Source organism: Tupaia chinensis, unplaced genomic scaffold, assembly GCF_000334495.1.
Source record: "Tupaia chinensis unplaced genomic scaffold, TupChi_1.0 Scaffold000429_1, whole genome shotgun sequence".
Lineage (NCBI taxonomy): Eukaryota > Metazoa > Chordata > Mammalia > Scandentia > Tupaiidae > Tupaia > Tupaia belangeri.
Genome location: NW_006159934.1, coordinates 5,406,580 through 5,421,224, shown reverse-complemented (window position 1 = coordinate 5,421,224; position 14,645 = coordinate 5,406,580). Strand labels below are relative to the sequence as shown.

The following is a 14,645-nucleotide window of genomic DNA, read 5'->3' as shown; positions in this document are numbered from 1 at the left end:
TCTCTCTCTCTCTCTCTCTCTCTCTCTCTCTCATGCATGTACCCTGTAGCAAGCAAACAAACAAACAAAGAATAGAGGTCTACCTGACTCATGGTTCTGATGGCTACAATGTCCACATACATCCAGCCAGTTATGTCACAGAAGGATGGCATGTACATGCAGCAAGAGAGAGAAATATACAGAGAGACAGAAAGACAGACAGATCTGGGTGCACCTATTTTCCCTTAATAACAACCCATCCTCACAAAAATGAACCTTTTCTCTTAAGAGCCAGAACTCCTTGGTCCACCATTGATCCATTCATGTGAGGGATGCCTCCATGATCAAATCATTACCCAAAAGGCCTCACCTCTTAAAGGTCTTACCACCTCCCAATGCCATGATACTAGGGACCAAATTCTAAAACAAATTTGGGAAATAAACTATTACCCAAACCATAGAAGTGTACTAGAGTTTTGCAAGATGTTACCATTTGGGGAAACTGAGTTGAAGACTACACAGTCCTACTTATATATCTCTTCAACTTGCTGTGAATCTATAATTATTACAAACTAAAAAGGGTTGTGTTGTTTTTTAAAGCCAATTAGGATATGAGGCTTTAGCCATGGTTCTCACGCTATCTCTTATGTAAAGATATACATTCTCAGTCTCATCCTCTCCTCCTCCCCAAGGCCTAAAAATACACAAAGAGAAATGTAAATGCACAACCTAGTTGTGATTACAGACCCACAGGGCAAATGCTGTCACACTGCAGTGATCTGGTTTGGGGCAAAAACAAGAATTATTTCTGATTAGGAAGGCTCTTTACAGACAGGGGGAAAAGGCAGGTGATGTTCAAATAAAGAGAGCCTGGCCAAGCATGTAGCTGTGTGATAACAAGCTGTCTCTTGGCTATTTCACTCAGAGCCTCAGCAACACAGGAAGAATGTTATCTCCCCCAAACACAAGATTTCTCCTATCTCTGTAATTATAAACCAAGAAGAAAAGCAAACAATGCCAGCATGGCTTCTTCTCAAAAATCCCTTTTGAAAGTCCAGAGGGTATAACCTTCCACTCAAAAAAAGTTTTCTAAACTGAGCCATCCTGCTTTCAACCTTTGAACACAACCAACCAAGAGAAGAGGTTGATCAGATGTACTTGTTCTACAGGTAAAGATCAGTGACAATACATATAACTGTCCATATCACCATGAAAATCAAATGGTTTCTAGAGATAGGTTGTTTCTGAGACCCAAGCCAAAATAACTATAGCATTGAAGCCAACATACATACAACAATGCCAAATGCAAAAACTTCCAGAATGATACCAGAGAATATGGGGGAAAAATCACTGCACACATGTAGTTGAAGTGAACATGTTGAGCAATAACTACAATGAAGCAGTGTGCTGGGTCCTGGGAATGTAGCACAGAAGAAGGTATCATACTTGCCATCAAGCGCCTTACAGTTTAGAGATGTGGCAATAAACAAGTTCAGCACAGCATGGTAATTGTTGTGCCACACTACACACTGGTGTCAGGGAGCAGAACCAAACAACCCCCACTTGGCCACACCTGGGAAATCTGGGAGGGCTTCCCAGTGTGGATGACACAGAAGTTGAATGTTGATGAATGAGCTCGAGCCAATAAATAAAATAATATGGAAACACTCAGTGGTAACCTTCTTTATAATGGTATTGGGGGATTGTACATGTGCTTTACAAATTTTACTTCTAAAACTCACAATGAAACCCTTTGTGAAAACTACTATTACCCCAATTTACTCAAGATCAGGAAAGTTAAGTGCCTTGGCCAAAATCACACAGCAGAAGTTTGGACCAGGATTTAATTCCATTTTTTCCTCCACATGTTATTATTGCTTTAGAGCAAAATGTAGTGAAAGAAATTTTTTAAAGTTTAAAATTATTGGTAAGACTTAGAGGATAGAGAATAGTAATGATAGAAACAAAGGAGCTTCTTGTATTATTTTAAGGAAAATTCAATGGGTGAAGTTATACTTAATCTGAATTTTCAAGAAAGAGTAAATATCCACAGGAAGTTGAAACTTAAACTCCAAAACCAGAACTCAATCTCTTTCCCAAACCTGCTATTCCTACCACATTTTCATTCTTTAAAATAAATAAACACTGGGGCTGGCAGATGGCATGGCGATTAAGATGCTGGACTCCCACAAGGTCAACCACAGTTTGAGTCCCGGACCTGGTAGCTTGCTTTCTCACTTTCTCTCTTTCTGTCTCTCTCTGGTCAAATAAATAATCATAAAATTGATAAGTAAAATTAAATTAAAAAGGTCTTTAAAATAAATAATATAGCATTTATAAATAATAATAAAATATAATAAAATATTAAGTATTTATTTTAAATATTTATTTATTCATTTATTTCAAGAGAAAGATTGATTGTGGAAGGGATCTCCAACAGGGACTTCACACTGTGATTCATCCCAGCTTTGGCCAATCAGGATAAAAGATATGCAGGTAGTGTGTACAAGGAGACCTTGGGACACAAATCTGGGACCCTCTCCTCTGACGTCAACATCGCAGAGCGTTACATGACTGCTGCACCACCACAGCTAGAAGCATACCCTTTCTTAATAAGAGACACCAATTTCTATCTGTCACTTGAGTCTTCTTTGTCTCCTTTCTTCGCAATCAGTCAGCCATCAAGTGATTCAACCTCAGTGTTTCCAAATCTAAAACTGTCACAGATTATATGTAAATATTTAATCTGGAATTTATTTTGTCAGGAAGCCTTTACCTATAAAAGTATACATGAATATTTGTGCAGTCTAGAGATAATGAATAACTTTCTTAGGACATTATTAAAAGAAAAGACTGATTTGACATGTAAAATTTATGCTTGTTAAAAATAATATAAACAAATTAAACTAAAAAGCAGATGTTGAAAGAAATGTGAATGTAAAAGGAATTTATTTAATACATAAAAAGTTCTTATGGATCAAAAATGCAAAGATAAAGTTCTCAAAAGAAAAAGGAATGAGGCCAGTAGGTGGTATGGAGGTTAAGGTGGCTGGATCCCACATGGCTGACTATGCAATTCGAGTCTTTGATCCAGCAATTTGAAAATCACACTGAGCCATGTGTGTGTATGCCCAAAACCTTAAGAGGAGGATGTAAGAGATGGGATTCCAGTGTAGCAATTTCCTCTGGGGTAGGAGGGTGTGATTTCTCACTTTCTACTTCTCTCTCTGTCTCTCTCTGGTGAGTACATGTGCTCTATAGCAAACAAAAAAAGAAAAGGAACAAAGAGTCATGAACATGGACCAGCAGGTAGTGCAGCGGTTAAGGTGCTGGACTCCCATATGGCTAACCGTGGTTCAAGTCCCAGACCTAGTGACTTGCTTTCTCTCTCTCTCTCTCTGTCTCTCCAGTCAAAATTTAACAATGATAATAATAAATAAAATTACATAAATATTTAAAAAGTGATGAACAGAGAAATCCCTAAGAAAGAAATAAAGTTAAGCATGTAAGAAAGTGTTCATCATTAATAATAAAAAATATATATAATTTAAAAATGATACCCCATTTTCACTCATCATAACAGCAAAGAAGACAAAGATTAATAATATTTTTCTGCTATCTAATCTTTTTTTTGCTCTGCTTTCTTTATTCTTCCTTCAACTTTATCTTTTTCCTCTTCTATTCAGTTTTTAAAATTTCTGTCATGACTGCCAAGTGATTTTCTTCTCTGAAAATTTCTTCTTGTATTGTATTGTCTTTGTTTAATGGAAGTAATATCATTACTAGTTACTAGTATCTTTTTTGTTTTGTTTTTATGTTTTTCTGCCTATATAGTTTGTTTTCACATGTTGTTGTTTGTTGTTGTTGTTTTTTCTCTTTGTTGTTTAGCTTTTATCTTTCAAAGTTGGAAGCTTTCCTCAGATGTCCACAGATGTCTGGTGAGCTTTATTGTCTGCTCTTGATTACCTCTTAAGTGTGATTATAGACAGTCAGTGGTTAGGGAGACAGTGCGATACTGGCATGAGGACAGACATATATCAGTGAAACAGGATGGAGAGTTCTAAGATAACCCCTCATATATATAGTCAGTTGACTTTGGATGAGAGTGCCATAACCATTTAATAGGGGTAAAAAAAAACAAAAACAAAAACAACAGCCTCTCCAACAAAGGTAGTGAATGATTGCATATATTTATGCAATAATAATAATACTTTTTAAATTGAACCCTTCCTCAAACCATATACAAGAATTAACTCACAATGAATGAAGACCTAAATGTAAGAGTCAAAACTATAAAAGTCTTAGAAGAAAACAGATATAAATTTGTGTGACTTTGGGTTAGACAACAGTTTCTTAAGTGACACCCAAAGTTTAAGCACCCTACGGGAAAATAGACAAACTAGACTATCAAAATTAAAAACTTTTGAGCTGGGCCCCATTGCATAGTGATTAAAAGAGCTGAATCCTAAATGGCTGAACATGAAGTTTGAATCCGACCTCCTTGACTTGAAAAACATGCTAGGTATATGTGTGTATGTATCCAAAATATCAGGAAGATGAAGAAATGGAAACAAAAGAATTTTGGCATCACGATGTCCCACTTCAGGGGTACGTTTTTCCTCTCTTTATCTCTCTGTGCTCTCTGGCAAATGCATATGCCTTCTAGCAAATTAGGAAAAGTTAAAAACATTTGTGCATCAAAGGACACTACCAAAATGTGAAAAGGTCACCAACAGGATGGGAGACTATATCAGCAAATATATTTGAAAGGAATATTTGCAGTATAGCTTTGATAAGGGTGAGGACTCAACAAATATAAAAAGTATTTCTGGGGGCCAACAGCTAGTGTAGTTGTTGAGGTGCTGGACTCCCACATGTTTGACTTCAGTTTGACCCAGTGGCTTGAAACTCATCCTGGGTGCATATGTATGTATGTGTCCAAAATCCTAAGAGGAGAATGGAGGAAAAGGGATTGCAGCATGGTCATCCCCCTTTAAGGGTGATTTCTTGCCTTCTGTCTTTCTGTCTCTCTGGGGAGTCCATGTGCCCTATGACAAAAATCTCTCAAAAATATTCACAAGTCAATAATAAGAAGACAAATAATCCATTTTAAAAATGGACAAAGTACTTAAGCAGACATTTCTCCAGAAAAGATAGACTAATGGCAAGCAAGCATATGAAAGATACTCAAGAAAATTAGTCATTATGGAAAGGCAAATGATAACTACAAGATACCACCCTGCACCCTCTTGGATGGGTAAATAAATTTAAAATAAAAAAAAGGCAAGTGTTATCAAGGATGTAAAGAAATTGGAGCCCTCATACATTACTGGTGTTAGTATAAAATGGCACAGGTACTATGAAAACAGTCAGCAGTTCTCATTGTTAACCATAGTATTATCATATGACCCCAAAATCCCACTCCTAGATACCTACCCAAGAAAACTGAAAATATCCACACAAAACCTTATATGTGAATGCTCATAGCACTATTATTCCTAATAGCCCAAAAGTCCAATCAACTCAAATATCCATCAACTGATTAATGGATAAATAAAATGTATATCATTCATAAAATGGAATATTATTCAACCATAAAAGGAATGAAGCACTGGTAGATGCCACGTGGACGAACCTTGAGACATTATGTTAAGTGAAAGATACCAGATAAAGAAGGCCACATGTTATAAATTTCATTTATTATCAAATGCTAATAGGCAAATTCAGAGTCAGATACTACATGAAATTTGACAGGGGATAGGGTCAGGGAGCAAGTTGGGAGAGACTGCTCACGGGCTCAGGGTTTCTTTTGGGGGTGAAGGAAATGTTTTAGAATTAGATGGTGATAATAGGTACAAAACATTGGGATTGTATTAAAAGTCACTGAACTGTACACTTTATAATGTTGTATTTTATGTAATGTCAATTAAGAACATGCATGGACTAATGACAGGGCATGTCATGAATTAGGACCCATTTAACTCTGTGCATCTGAATATCCCAACCCTCCCAAACAAAGATGAAGACAAAAATGCTAAAGGCCTGAACAAAGCCCCAGTGACTGGGGATATGAGTATATGGGGTCACACTCAAGAGGAACTTACTAGATAATGGTAGGAGAGGAAGGAAGAAGAGTATAAAGAGTTCCAGTCTGATAATAAGATAACTGGGTAGAAGGTAAAACCCAGCACCGAGATAGGAAATGAGGGATGACAAGCAGGTTTCTGAGGGTAAGAGGAGAATAATAGGTGAGCTTCTGGACCAATTGAGCTCTAATCTCAGAAGGACCCTGGGTAACCATCTAAGAGACAGAGGACATGTGGGTTTGGAGCTCAGTAGAGAGTATTCTGGGCTGGGATGGTGGATTGGGAACCATCAGAACATACACAGCAGAGGAGACTGCCCAGTGTGTCCTGTTGCTGAGAATCAAGAGTGATACCAGGGGAAAGGAAGGAAGAGCAGCCACCAAAGGGAGGCTAATGGAAAATCAGAGCAGAGTCGTGTCAGGGCCTCAGAAGAAGAAACACGTGGACAGCATCAGAAGTGACCAAAAGGCCAAAGACAATCAGGAAAGGAAGTGCCCACTGGAATCAGTGAGAAGTGATTGCTGGCAAATTTTGCCTGATTGATTTCAGTTTGATGCTCAGAGTACAAAGAATTGCATATTTATTGGGCTTACCGTGGGCCAATGTCGGTATTTAAGCTGAAGGAAACAAATGGCTTCAAATGAAAATAAAACATCTTAATAAGGGAAAGACTACAACCCCACTTTTCCTATGCAGGCTGCTTCCAAATCAACCAGTTTTATCCACCCATTCACTTAGGCTGTCTTGACCAGGACATAGTATAATAGGACAGAAGACTATCTGCCCTCAATTAAGATGATATTTTGGGACCAGCAGGTCATGGAGCAGTGAAGGCACTGGTTCAAGTCCTAGATGTGGTGGCTTGCTTTCTCAGCACTACCACCTCACCCCAGCTTTGTCTCTCTCTGGGAAGTGTGTGTACCCTATAGCAAATTAAATGATAATAATTAATAAATAAAATTAAATAAATGATTCTTTTCAAACAAATGATATTTGCAGAGCTTTTTAAATAAAAAGAGCACTGATTATGCTTTACACTTCGGGGAATAAAGCAGAACATTAACTTGTTTATACTATATGATCTTAACTATGTAAAATGTGCATTAAAAAAAGGCTAAGATATCAGCAAATGAGCAGTTGCCTCAAGTTAGTCTCCTTGGTGTTTGTTTTTTACCAATTATATTTGCTTTTTGATATATTCAAATTTTCCTACAGAGAGCATGCATTACTTTTCAGATCAGGAAAAAAAAAACCTAAAAGGCTGAAAAAATGTTTTAATCAAACTTGAACAGAAGGTAAGCAGGAATAACAATATTAATGTAAGAAGAACTACATTCAGGACAAAAAAAGAGGTATGCTTTTAAGATAAAGAGAGCATTACATAATGGTAATAACCACTGCTCAGAAGGAAAGCATACAGATACAAATCTATAGCTGCCAAAGAAACTGACAACAGATACAGAAATCAAATATTATTAGGAACACAGGAAGGAATAGTCATTGCAGGAGGAGGTTTTAAAACACCATTTATCAAAAAGTCTTAAGAAAATAGACTCATAGTCTATCTAAATACACAAAATTGATGTCTGGCAGGAATTCAATTCCATGATTACGGTGTGTGTGGGTCTTTTCAAGTCAATACAGAACATTTACAAAACTCAATAATACTAGTTACAAAGAAAATCTCAATAAGGTTTTAAAATATTAAATTTTTCTTCTAGTTAAAGAGAAGGCATTTCTGACCTAGAGAAAATATTGAGAGTAGAACCATAAAATGAAAAGAGGGAAATGGTGTCAATATAGTCAACTCCTGACTCCCTAGGTATTTGGGGAGAGGAAGGAGGATACACAGAAATTAACTTCATCGTGAACAAACTAAATATCTCCTCCCCACTAAACACCTCCATTTGGGCCTGAACTGTGAACCACTGAAATAATATTTGCAGGCCAGGCTCAATGTTTGGTTGTTTCACCCAGTGGTTTTCTTTTTAAGTCTTTTTCTTTTATGAGAGTGTGAGAGAGAAATAGAAAGACACCCCGAACAGGATCTCACACTATGATCTCACTCCATCCAACCTTCTTCACCAGAGTATACAGGGCAACTGGGGAACCAAATCTAAGATCTGCTGTATAGATCTAGAATCACTTGAGCAGACCACTATCACTGTACCATTGAGCCGGCCCTAATCCAGTGGTCTTCAAAATGGGGTCTTTATTGTAGCAGCATCAACATCACCAGTAGCTTGGGAGAATCACAAATTCTCAGCACTACCCCAGACCTCCTGAAGCAGAACTTCCTCCAGGGTAGGGCTCTAGGAGACTCTGATGCTAAAGCACCTGAGGCTAACAGTGTATAAATGCCCCAGCTCCCTCACCCTGGAGAAGGTTAATTCTGAAGGGTGCGACTTATCCTAGAGGTGAGATCAAGCCTCTGTTGCCCAGTTTAGGAGGTGCTGTCTCTTCCTAGCCTTACTGTCCCACTCCCCTATTGCACCCTTCAACTCTGAAATAAACTTTTTGCACCCCAGTCTTCCTTTCAAGGTCTGCTTCTTGGGGAATCCAAACTGAGACACCTAGTGAGCCTACTATGTGTCTAATACTATACAGAGATCCCTGCTCTCATGGAGGAGCTAGAGCTGCCTCAGCCTTCCATTCCTCTCCTCTGGTTGGCTCCACAGAAGTATCCTTAAGGGATGGAGCACCACCAGCACTGAGTCCTCTCCCAATTCACTCTCATTTCTGAGTCTTCTAGCTATTCTCTGTACCACCTCCAGCTACTTCCCCACAAGCCCCTGCCTGCCCTTTACCAGCCTTTTGCAGCTCCCCTATCCCTCCTCTGGTAAATGAGACTACCCTGGGATCCACTATTAGTCAGGCCCAGGGAAGCAAAGTCTCACTGAGTATGGGAATCCAGTCACCAAGACATAGAAACATCCTGTGTTAATAAGTGCTATGGCAGGCAGCAAGATGCTGAGTTAGCACAGGACAAGGGCCTGAGATGTTAGCAAAGCCTTCCTCAAGGAAGTGACATGTAGGAGACACTGGGAAATAAGTAGGCCTTAGCCAACAGATGACTGTGACACCAGGAACAGTCAGTTTTTTAAGAGGGGCATAGAAGCACTTCTATAGCCAGGGATCCATGGTGTATACACAGAGGGGCTGCAGAAAAGGAAGCTATAAGCCATGCCAAGGAGACAGACTTCAGTGTATGACTTAGAAGCTTCTAGAAACTGAAATAAACATGATCCTCAGGCCAGTTAGGCAGTATAGTTGTTAACGCAATTGGATACCACATGCTTACTGCTTGGTTTACATCACAGACCTGGTGGTTTATAAAACATGATGGGCATGTATGCATGTGTGCCCCATATCCTGAAAGGACAATGGAAGAAAAGGGACTAAGGTGTGGCCTCCCCTCCAGGGGGGAGGCCACACCTTTCCCTTTGTTTCTCTCTCTCTCTCTCACTCGCTCTCTCTCTCTCTCTGGCAAGCACACTTACCCTAGGACAAAAGTTTTTTAAAAAAATGTAATCTTTGCAAGAAGAATATCAATGTTAGGTTTAGAAGAAGATAATGAAGAATAAGATAATGAAATTGCCAATGGTAAAGGGAGAAAAATAAGGACAGCAAAAGTCCACCAAATGTCAAGCCCTTAAAAACCAAAGCTCCTGAATGGTCCAACCACGGCGGCACAGAACACCATGTTCTGCAACTCTAGAAGCCATAGGTTTCAATTTCTACATTGACCTGTTTATGCTGAGTACGTACACATGTGCCGTGATCCTGGCTGGCTGGGAAAACTGGGGAGAGGACCACAGAGTGAAACCCGGTTGAGAATGCTTGTCATTCTCTCTCTCTCTCTCATGAAAGTAAGACATAAAATAAACTTTAAAAAACAAAAACCAACAATAAAAGCAAACAAACAAACAAACCAGAGATCCAGGAGAAGGCCTATTGCTGGGTCAGGATACACTAGAGCCCTGTAGAACAGTCAGGCAATTATGAAGAGGCAGCTCCCAGTCTGCTTAAATATGAGAAGATCATCCTTATGCTCCAAAAGATAATCACACAATAAACAAGGCCCATGATGCTGCCTCCTCCATGCCCCCTTCCTGACCAAAAGCAGTTTGCAGTATAATCTCTCTGCTCAGGACTCTGAAAGCAATGGGTTTAGCTTACTCTGAATCCAGGGATGAGTTCTTTAGGGGTACACTTTAGGGGTATCTATTACTAGTCTTACTGTCCCACTTTCCCACTGGTGCTCTCTTCAGTTCCCTAATAATAGTTCAGAAGAAAAGACTTCAGACACACTCGCTTGCTGGCTTTCTTCCATGCCATGAGCCTGTGAGGGTTTCTCCCTACAGTGAGCACAGTGAAGGTGGTAGGCTCTGAATCAATGCAAAGGCACAATTATCAATACCAGCTCTCATCACATTTCATAGCGTATCTTCATCCAATAGCCTCCACAGACCTCCAAGAAGTTTTGTTATCATCATCTATTATTTGTTTGTTTTATATTTTTAATTAAGCCATCATTCCTAGTGGAGCTGAATTACCAAAGACCTACACACCCCACTCATTTCTACCTATAGTCTTGTGGGACAGTGCCCCAGAGGGAAATTCTGATATAAGATGAGCAGTCTCCACAACGTGGGATAGAATTTTATTTTTCTTTAGCCTTGGCAAAGGATCATGGAAATGAGAGATGAGGTAGGAATTAGGGGAGGAGTGCAACCCTTCACCATTATCTACTCTAAGTAACATAAAAAGGGAACTCAATCTACATCTATGACCAGTAATTTATTCTTAGGAGTCCTCAAAGATTTGAGGAATAATAAAGCAGTGTTTGCCTACAGCATCCTCCATTCCCAGTTATGTGCTAAGGACCAGGAGACACAGACACTGTGGCTCATGCGGGAATGAAAGGGGTATTTTCCTCCTGCTGACATTGTGTCCATATGAGCAGGTCAGCCACCCCCATACCTTCATCACTGTTGTCATCCACAAGAATGATCTCCTTCAGCAGATGTGTTGGCGTGTGATTGACAGCACTGTGGACTGACCGCAGGATCACCGACAGAGCCTCATTCACAAAGATGAATATAATGGATATCTGCGGCAGCTCCTTGGAGTACTTGAGCTCCTTACATCTGAGGAAGAAGAGAAAGAGAAAAGCAGAGTCACTGGAAGGATGAAGGCACATGCACTACGGCTGAACATGGAAAAGATCTCAGCCCCATCCTCCTTAGGGTCCTTCCAGGACATGAATCACTGGTATACTCTTAGCCTTTCCTTAACAAAGACATAAGAATGAAGCCATAGTAGGACAGCATTAAAGGATCCAGCCCCATTTCTCCCAAATTTACCACCCCCAAAGAAAGGGAAAGCACCAATTTCAGGCACACACCTGCCTATATCTACCTGTAGAACCTACTTGCCTCCCACATTTCCCTTAGTCTTTTTTTGTTGTACACTTGTCCAACTCCTGACTCCCAGCACTCGCACTGCCTTGTCTAGAGTCTATTTTGCCACCACCACAGTAACCACACAATCCCAGAAGCTCCCCTTTAAATACCATTAGAAGTTGATGTGCAAACACAGTTCTCTCGTCCCTGGACAGGTCAACTCAAAAATCCCCCCAGGGGTTAAGCCCCTAGCACCCACAGTCACAATTTTCATTACACACACTCTGGGGTTATCATCCATTCCTAGTCTCATATCCTATTTCCCCACTGGTGCTCTCTTCACCTCCCAAATAAACTACTTGCACTTGAATTTTTGTTTCAGGGTCTGCCTATGGAGAAGACCAAACCAAGACACCTACTGAACCCACTAGAGATCCCTGTTTTCTCACAAAGGAGCTGGCATTGTAGAAGAGAAAATAAAGCACATGTGCCAACAATTATCATCAAGGAAGGGGATGCTCTGCCTGTGGGAGCGTGCTGCCTAACACACCCTGGCTCTCCTTAGACTTCCTAGATTCTCCTGGGGGGAAAGATACAGGACTACCTGCTGAAATCTCTCCCTTCCAGCAACCTTAACATGCCTGAAGACAGAGATTAAAGGGAAGAATCTTTTTCATCCAGGCTGGACTCAGAGCACAGAGCTCTGGCCCTCACTGCAGCCCCAGATGATGTAGCAGGTGATTTAATACCTGGGGGAAGATGCTCTGCATTGCTCAGTCACAAAAGTGCCAGGACTCAGTCCAGGCAGCATTAGAGAATTTTATTTGATGTTTAGTCTAAGCCACATTGGAAATACCAAACAGCAACAATGGGGGATGGAGTACTGAGAAACACACATTTTAATGCCTTCTTCTCTTTGAATGAGATTACACAATGTATAGATGTTCTGTTCAGGAGAAAAACAGCAACAAAAATAAAACAGACGAGGGGATGGAGTGAAGGAAGCCGGCTGAAGAGGGAGCAAGAAATATGGCTGTTTTTCATGCTGAACAGCTTGGGTTGTGGCGGGCCATATTAATCATGTAGGCAATTTTCAGAAGAAAGTAAAGTTTTGTTACAATATGCATTTATGTCTCCTGGAGGAGACTGTCCAAGGATTCATTGATCATGCAGCTTCATTTTTACCACATTGCTATAGATCCACTTCTGGGGGCTGCCATGGAGATTAGAATGGTTATTGACAGGATCCAAAGCAGTTGGTGGGAATCATCTCATTTACTGTGTGGTGATCCAGGGTATGAGGGCACCTCAGAAGGTTCCTCAGGGATCCCTCAACCAGAGGACAGCATTCATCCTAGACCTGGTAGTCTGGCAGCTTCCCCCTCTCAGCCAATTACTCATTGGCCTGTGCATGTGAGTACACATGGAACCACCCATCTACTCTGCGCTTATTCCTGAGGCTGATTTCCTTAGTCCTTTGTTTAGCTGACCTTTGAAGTTGAGAAGAAAAAAAGGAGATTGTATGGTACCAACACTCTCTGCTACACCCATAGACAAAGGGATCGTGCTGCAATCAAGGATAGAGCTGTAAGTCAAGCCTCTTAGCTGGGACAGGCAGCTCCCCCTGTTGAAGTGGGAAACAAAGCACCCCTCTGAGTCTGGAGTCCTTAATCCTGTCTTTTCATGGGTCAAGGTGGCCATTCGATAAATCATGGTGGATTCCAGATGCAAGGAGTGGTCCACCATGCACTGGACCTGTTACCCAGGGGCACTGCCCACATCTCTCTACACCTCAGTTTCTTTATCTATAAAACTATCAGAATAATCCTAACCTCACTTAACAGCTCCTGAAGGGATCAAGTGAGATATATCCTTTCAGAGCCCTATTAAAATGTAATGTACTAACTAAACTAATAAAAGGATCCAATCTAACTAGTTGTTCCCTCCATTCTCCCTCCAATTCCTCCATTTCCTTTTGTACATCCCCAACAACAATAGGCCAGGCTTCTAGAACTTTCGCTCAATCCATAACCTTCATATAACTTCCTAGAACCTACCCAGAACCTTTCCCAGTAAGGGTCCAGGTCTCTAACCTTTCCCAGCTAACAATTCCCCTTTCCTGTGCCTGGTGTCAAGTCTCAGGTCTCTCTTAATCCTGGGAAGTGTGTAGGAATGTTTGGGAAAGAACTGGGTTTACTCAATGGTAGACAATATGAATATAGTAACTATTATTATTAAAATTGGCATTATTTTTGCTGATCTTATAGCTAGAGAGGTATATTCTGTCTTTAGGGGAAAAAATCTGCCTGATATATAGAAGATGCTCAGAAAATCCTTGATAGAGGGAAAGCTGGACAACTGAAGCTTAAAGCAACTTCTGTAAGGAACAGACTTGGGCAATGATCGCTGTAGATACTACTTTCAAACAGGTCAGTGCCTGCCAGGGCAGCAGAAGAGCGTGAGAAGAGAGCTAGGAGTGGATGGGTACAAAGAGGGAGAGAGGATTCCCAGACACTGCAAGGTAGAGAATGCACAGAGATATGGCTCTTGCTCCTAGGAGAAGATGCTGAATTGATTCCCACTGAGGTCTAATGACCCTGAGAAAAACTGTATAGTATCTGCCAGAGCAGATGGGCACAGGCAGAAAAGAAACTCCCTCCCTCATTACCCTGCTCTAGAAAAGCTGAAGGAGTGAAAGGTGCTCAGGGCCAGAGTGGCACACAGGGCACTCTCTGGGTGGCCTAGCAATGGCCCCTGCAGGGCACATAGATCCCAGAAGGAAGTAGCCAGTTCAGAGCTTGACTTCCAGCCCTATCTCTATATAATGGAACATACCAAACTAGACACGTTTCCCGCATCCCAGTAGGCATCCTTAACAGCAAAAGCCATGTAACTGGCTGGAGAGTAGTCTGGAAGTTTGTGAGGATAAAAGAATAGATTCTACATTTGAAATACACCTGGGGAGGACGGAAAGGATGGCATGGGACATGAACTGCAAAATACCTCACAATCCACAGTTAGGGGTGTTGTGTGCATCTTCCAGCAACACAAACTCCATCTGGGTCCCAGAAATCACAAATTTCCTTTCAATAACTAGTCAGCAAGCAATAAACAATCCTTTGTCTGAAAGAAGACTGTCAGCACGAAAGCTATCTTAACGTCTCGCTCACTTTCC

The 14,645-nt window shown here is 40.7% G+C and overlaps 1 protein-coding gene across 1 annotated transcript in view; it reads right to left on the bottom strand.

The window, feature by feature from the left end:
* GALNT17 (polypeptide N-acetylgalactosaminyltransferase 17) overlaps positions 1–14,645 on the bottom strand; it is a 486,325-nt gene that overhangs the window by 250,125 nt on the left and 221,555 nt on the right. Inside the window, exon 3 of the mRNA XM_006155012.2 lies at positions 11,049–11,215. Within this exon, the coding sequence (XP_006155074.1) occupies positions 11,049–11,215 (167 nt within the window). The remainder of the gene's footprint in view (positions 1–11,048; positions 11,216–14,645) is intronic.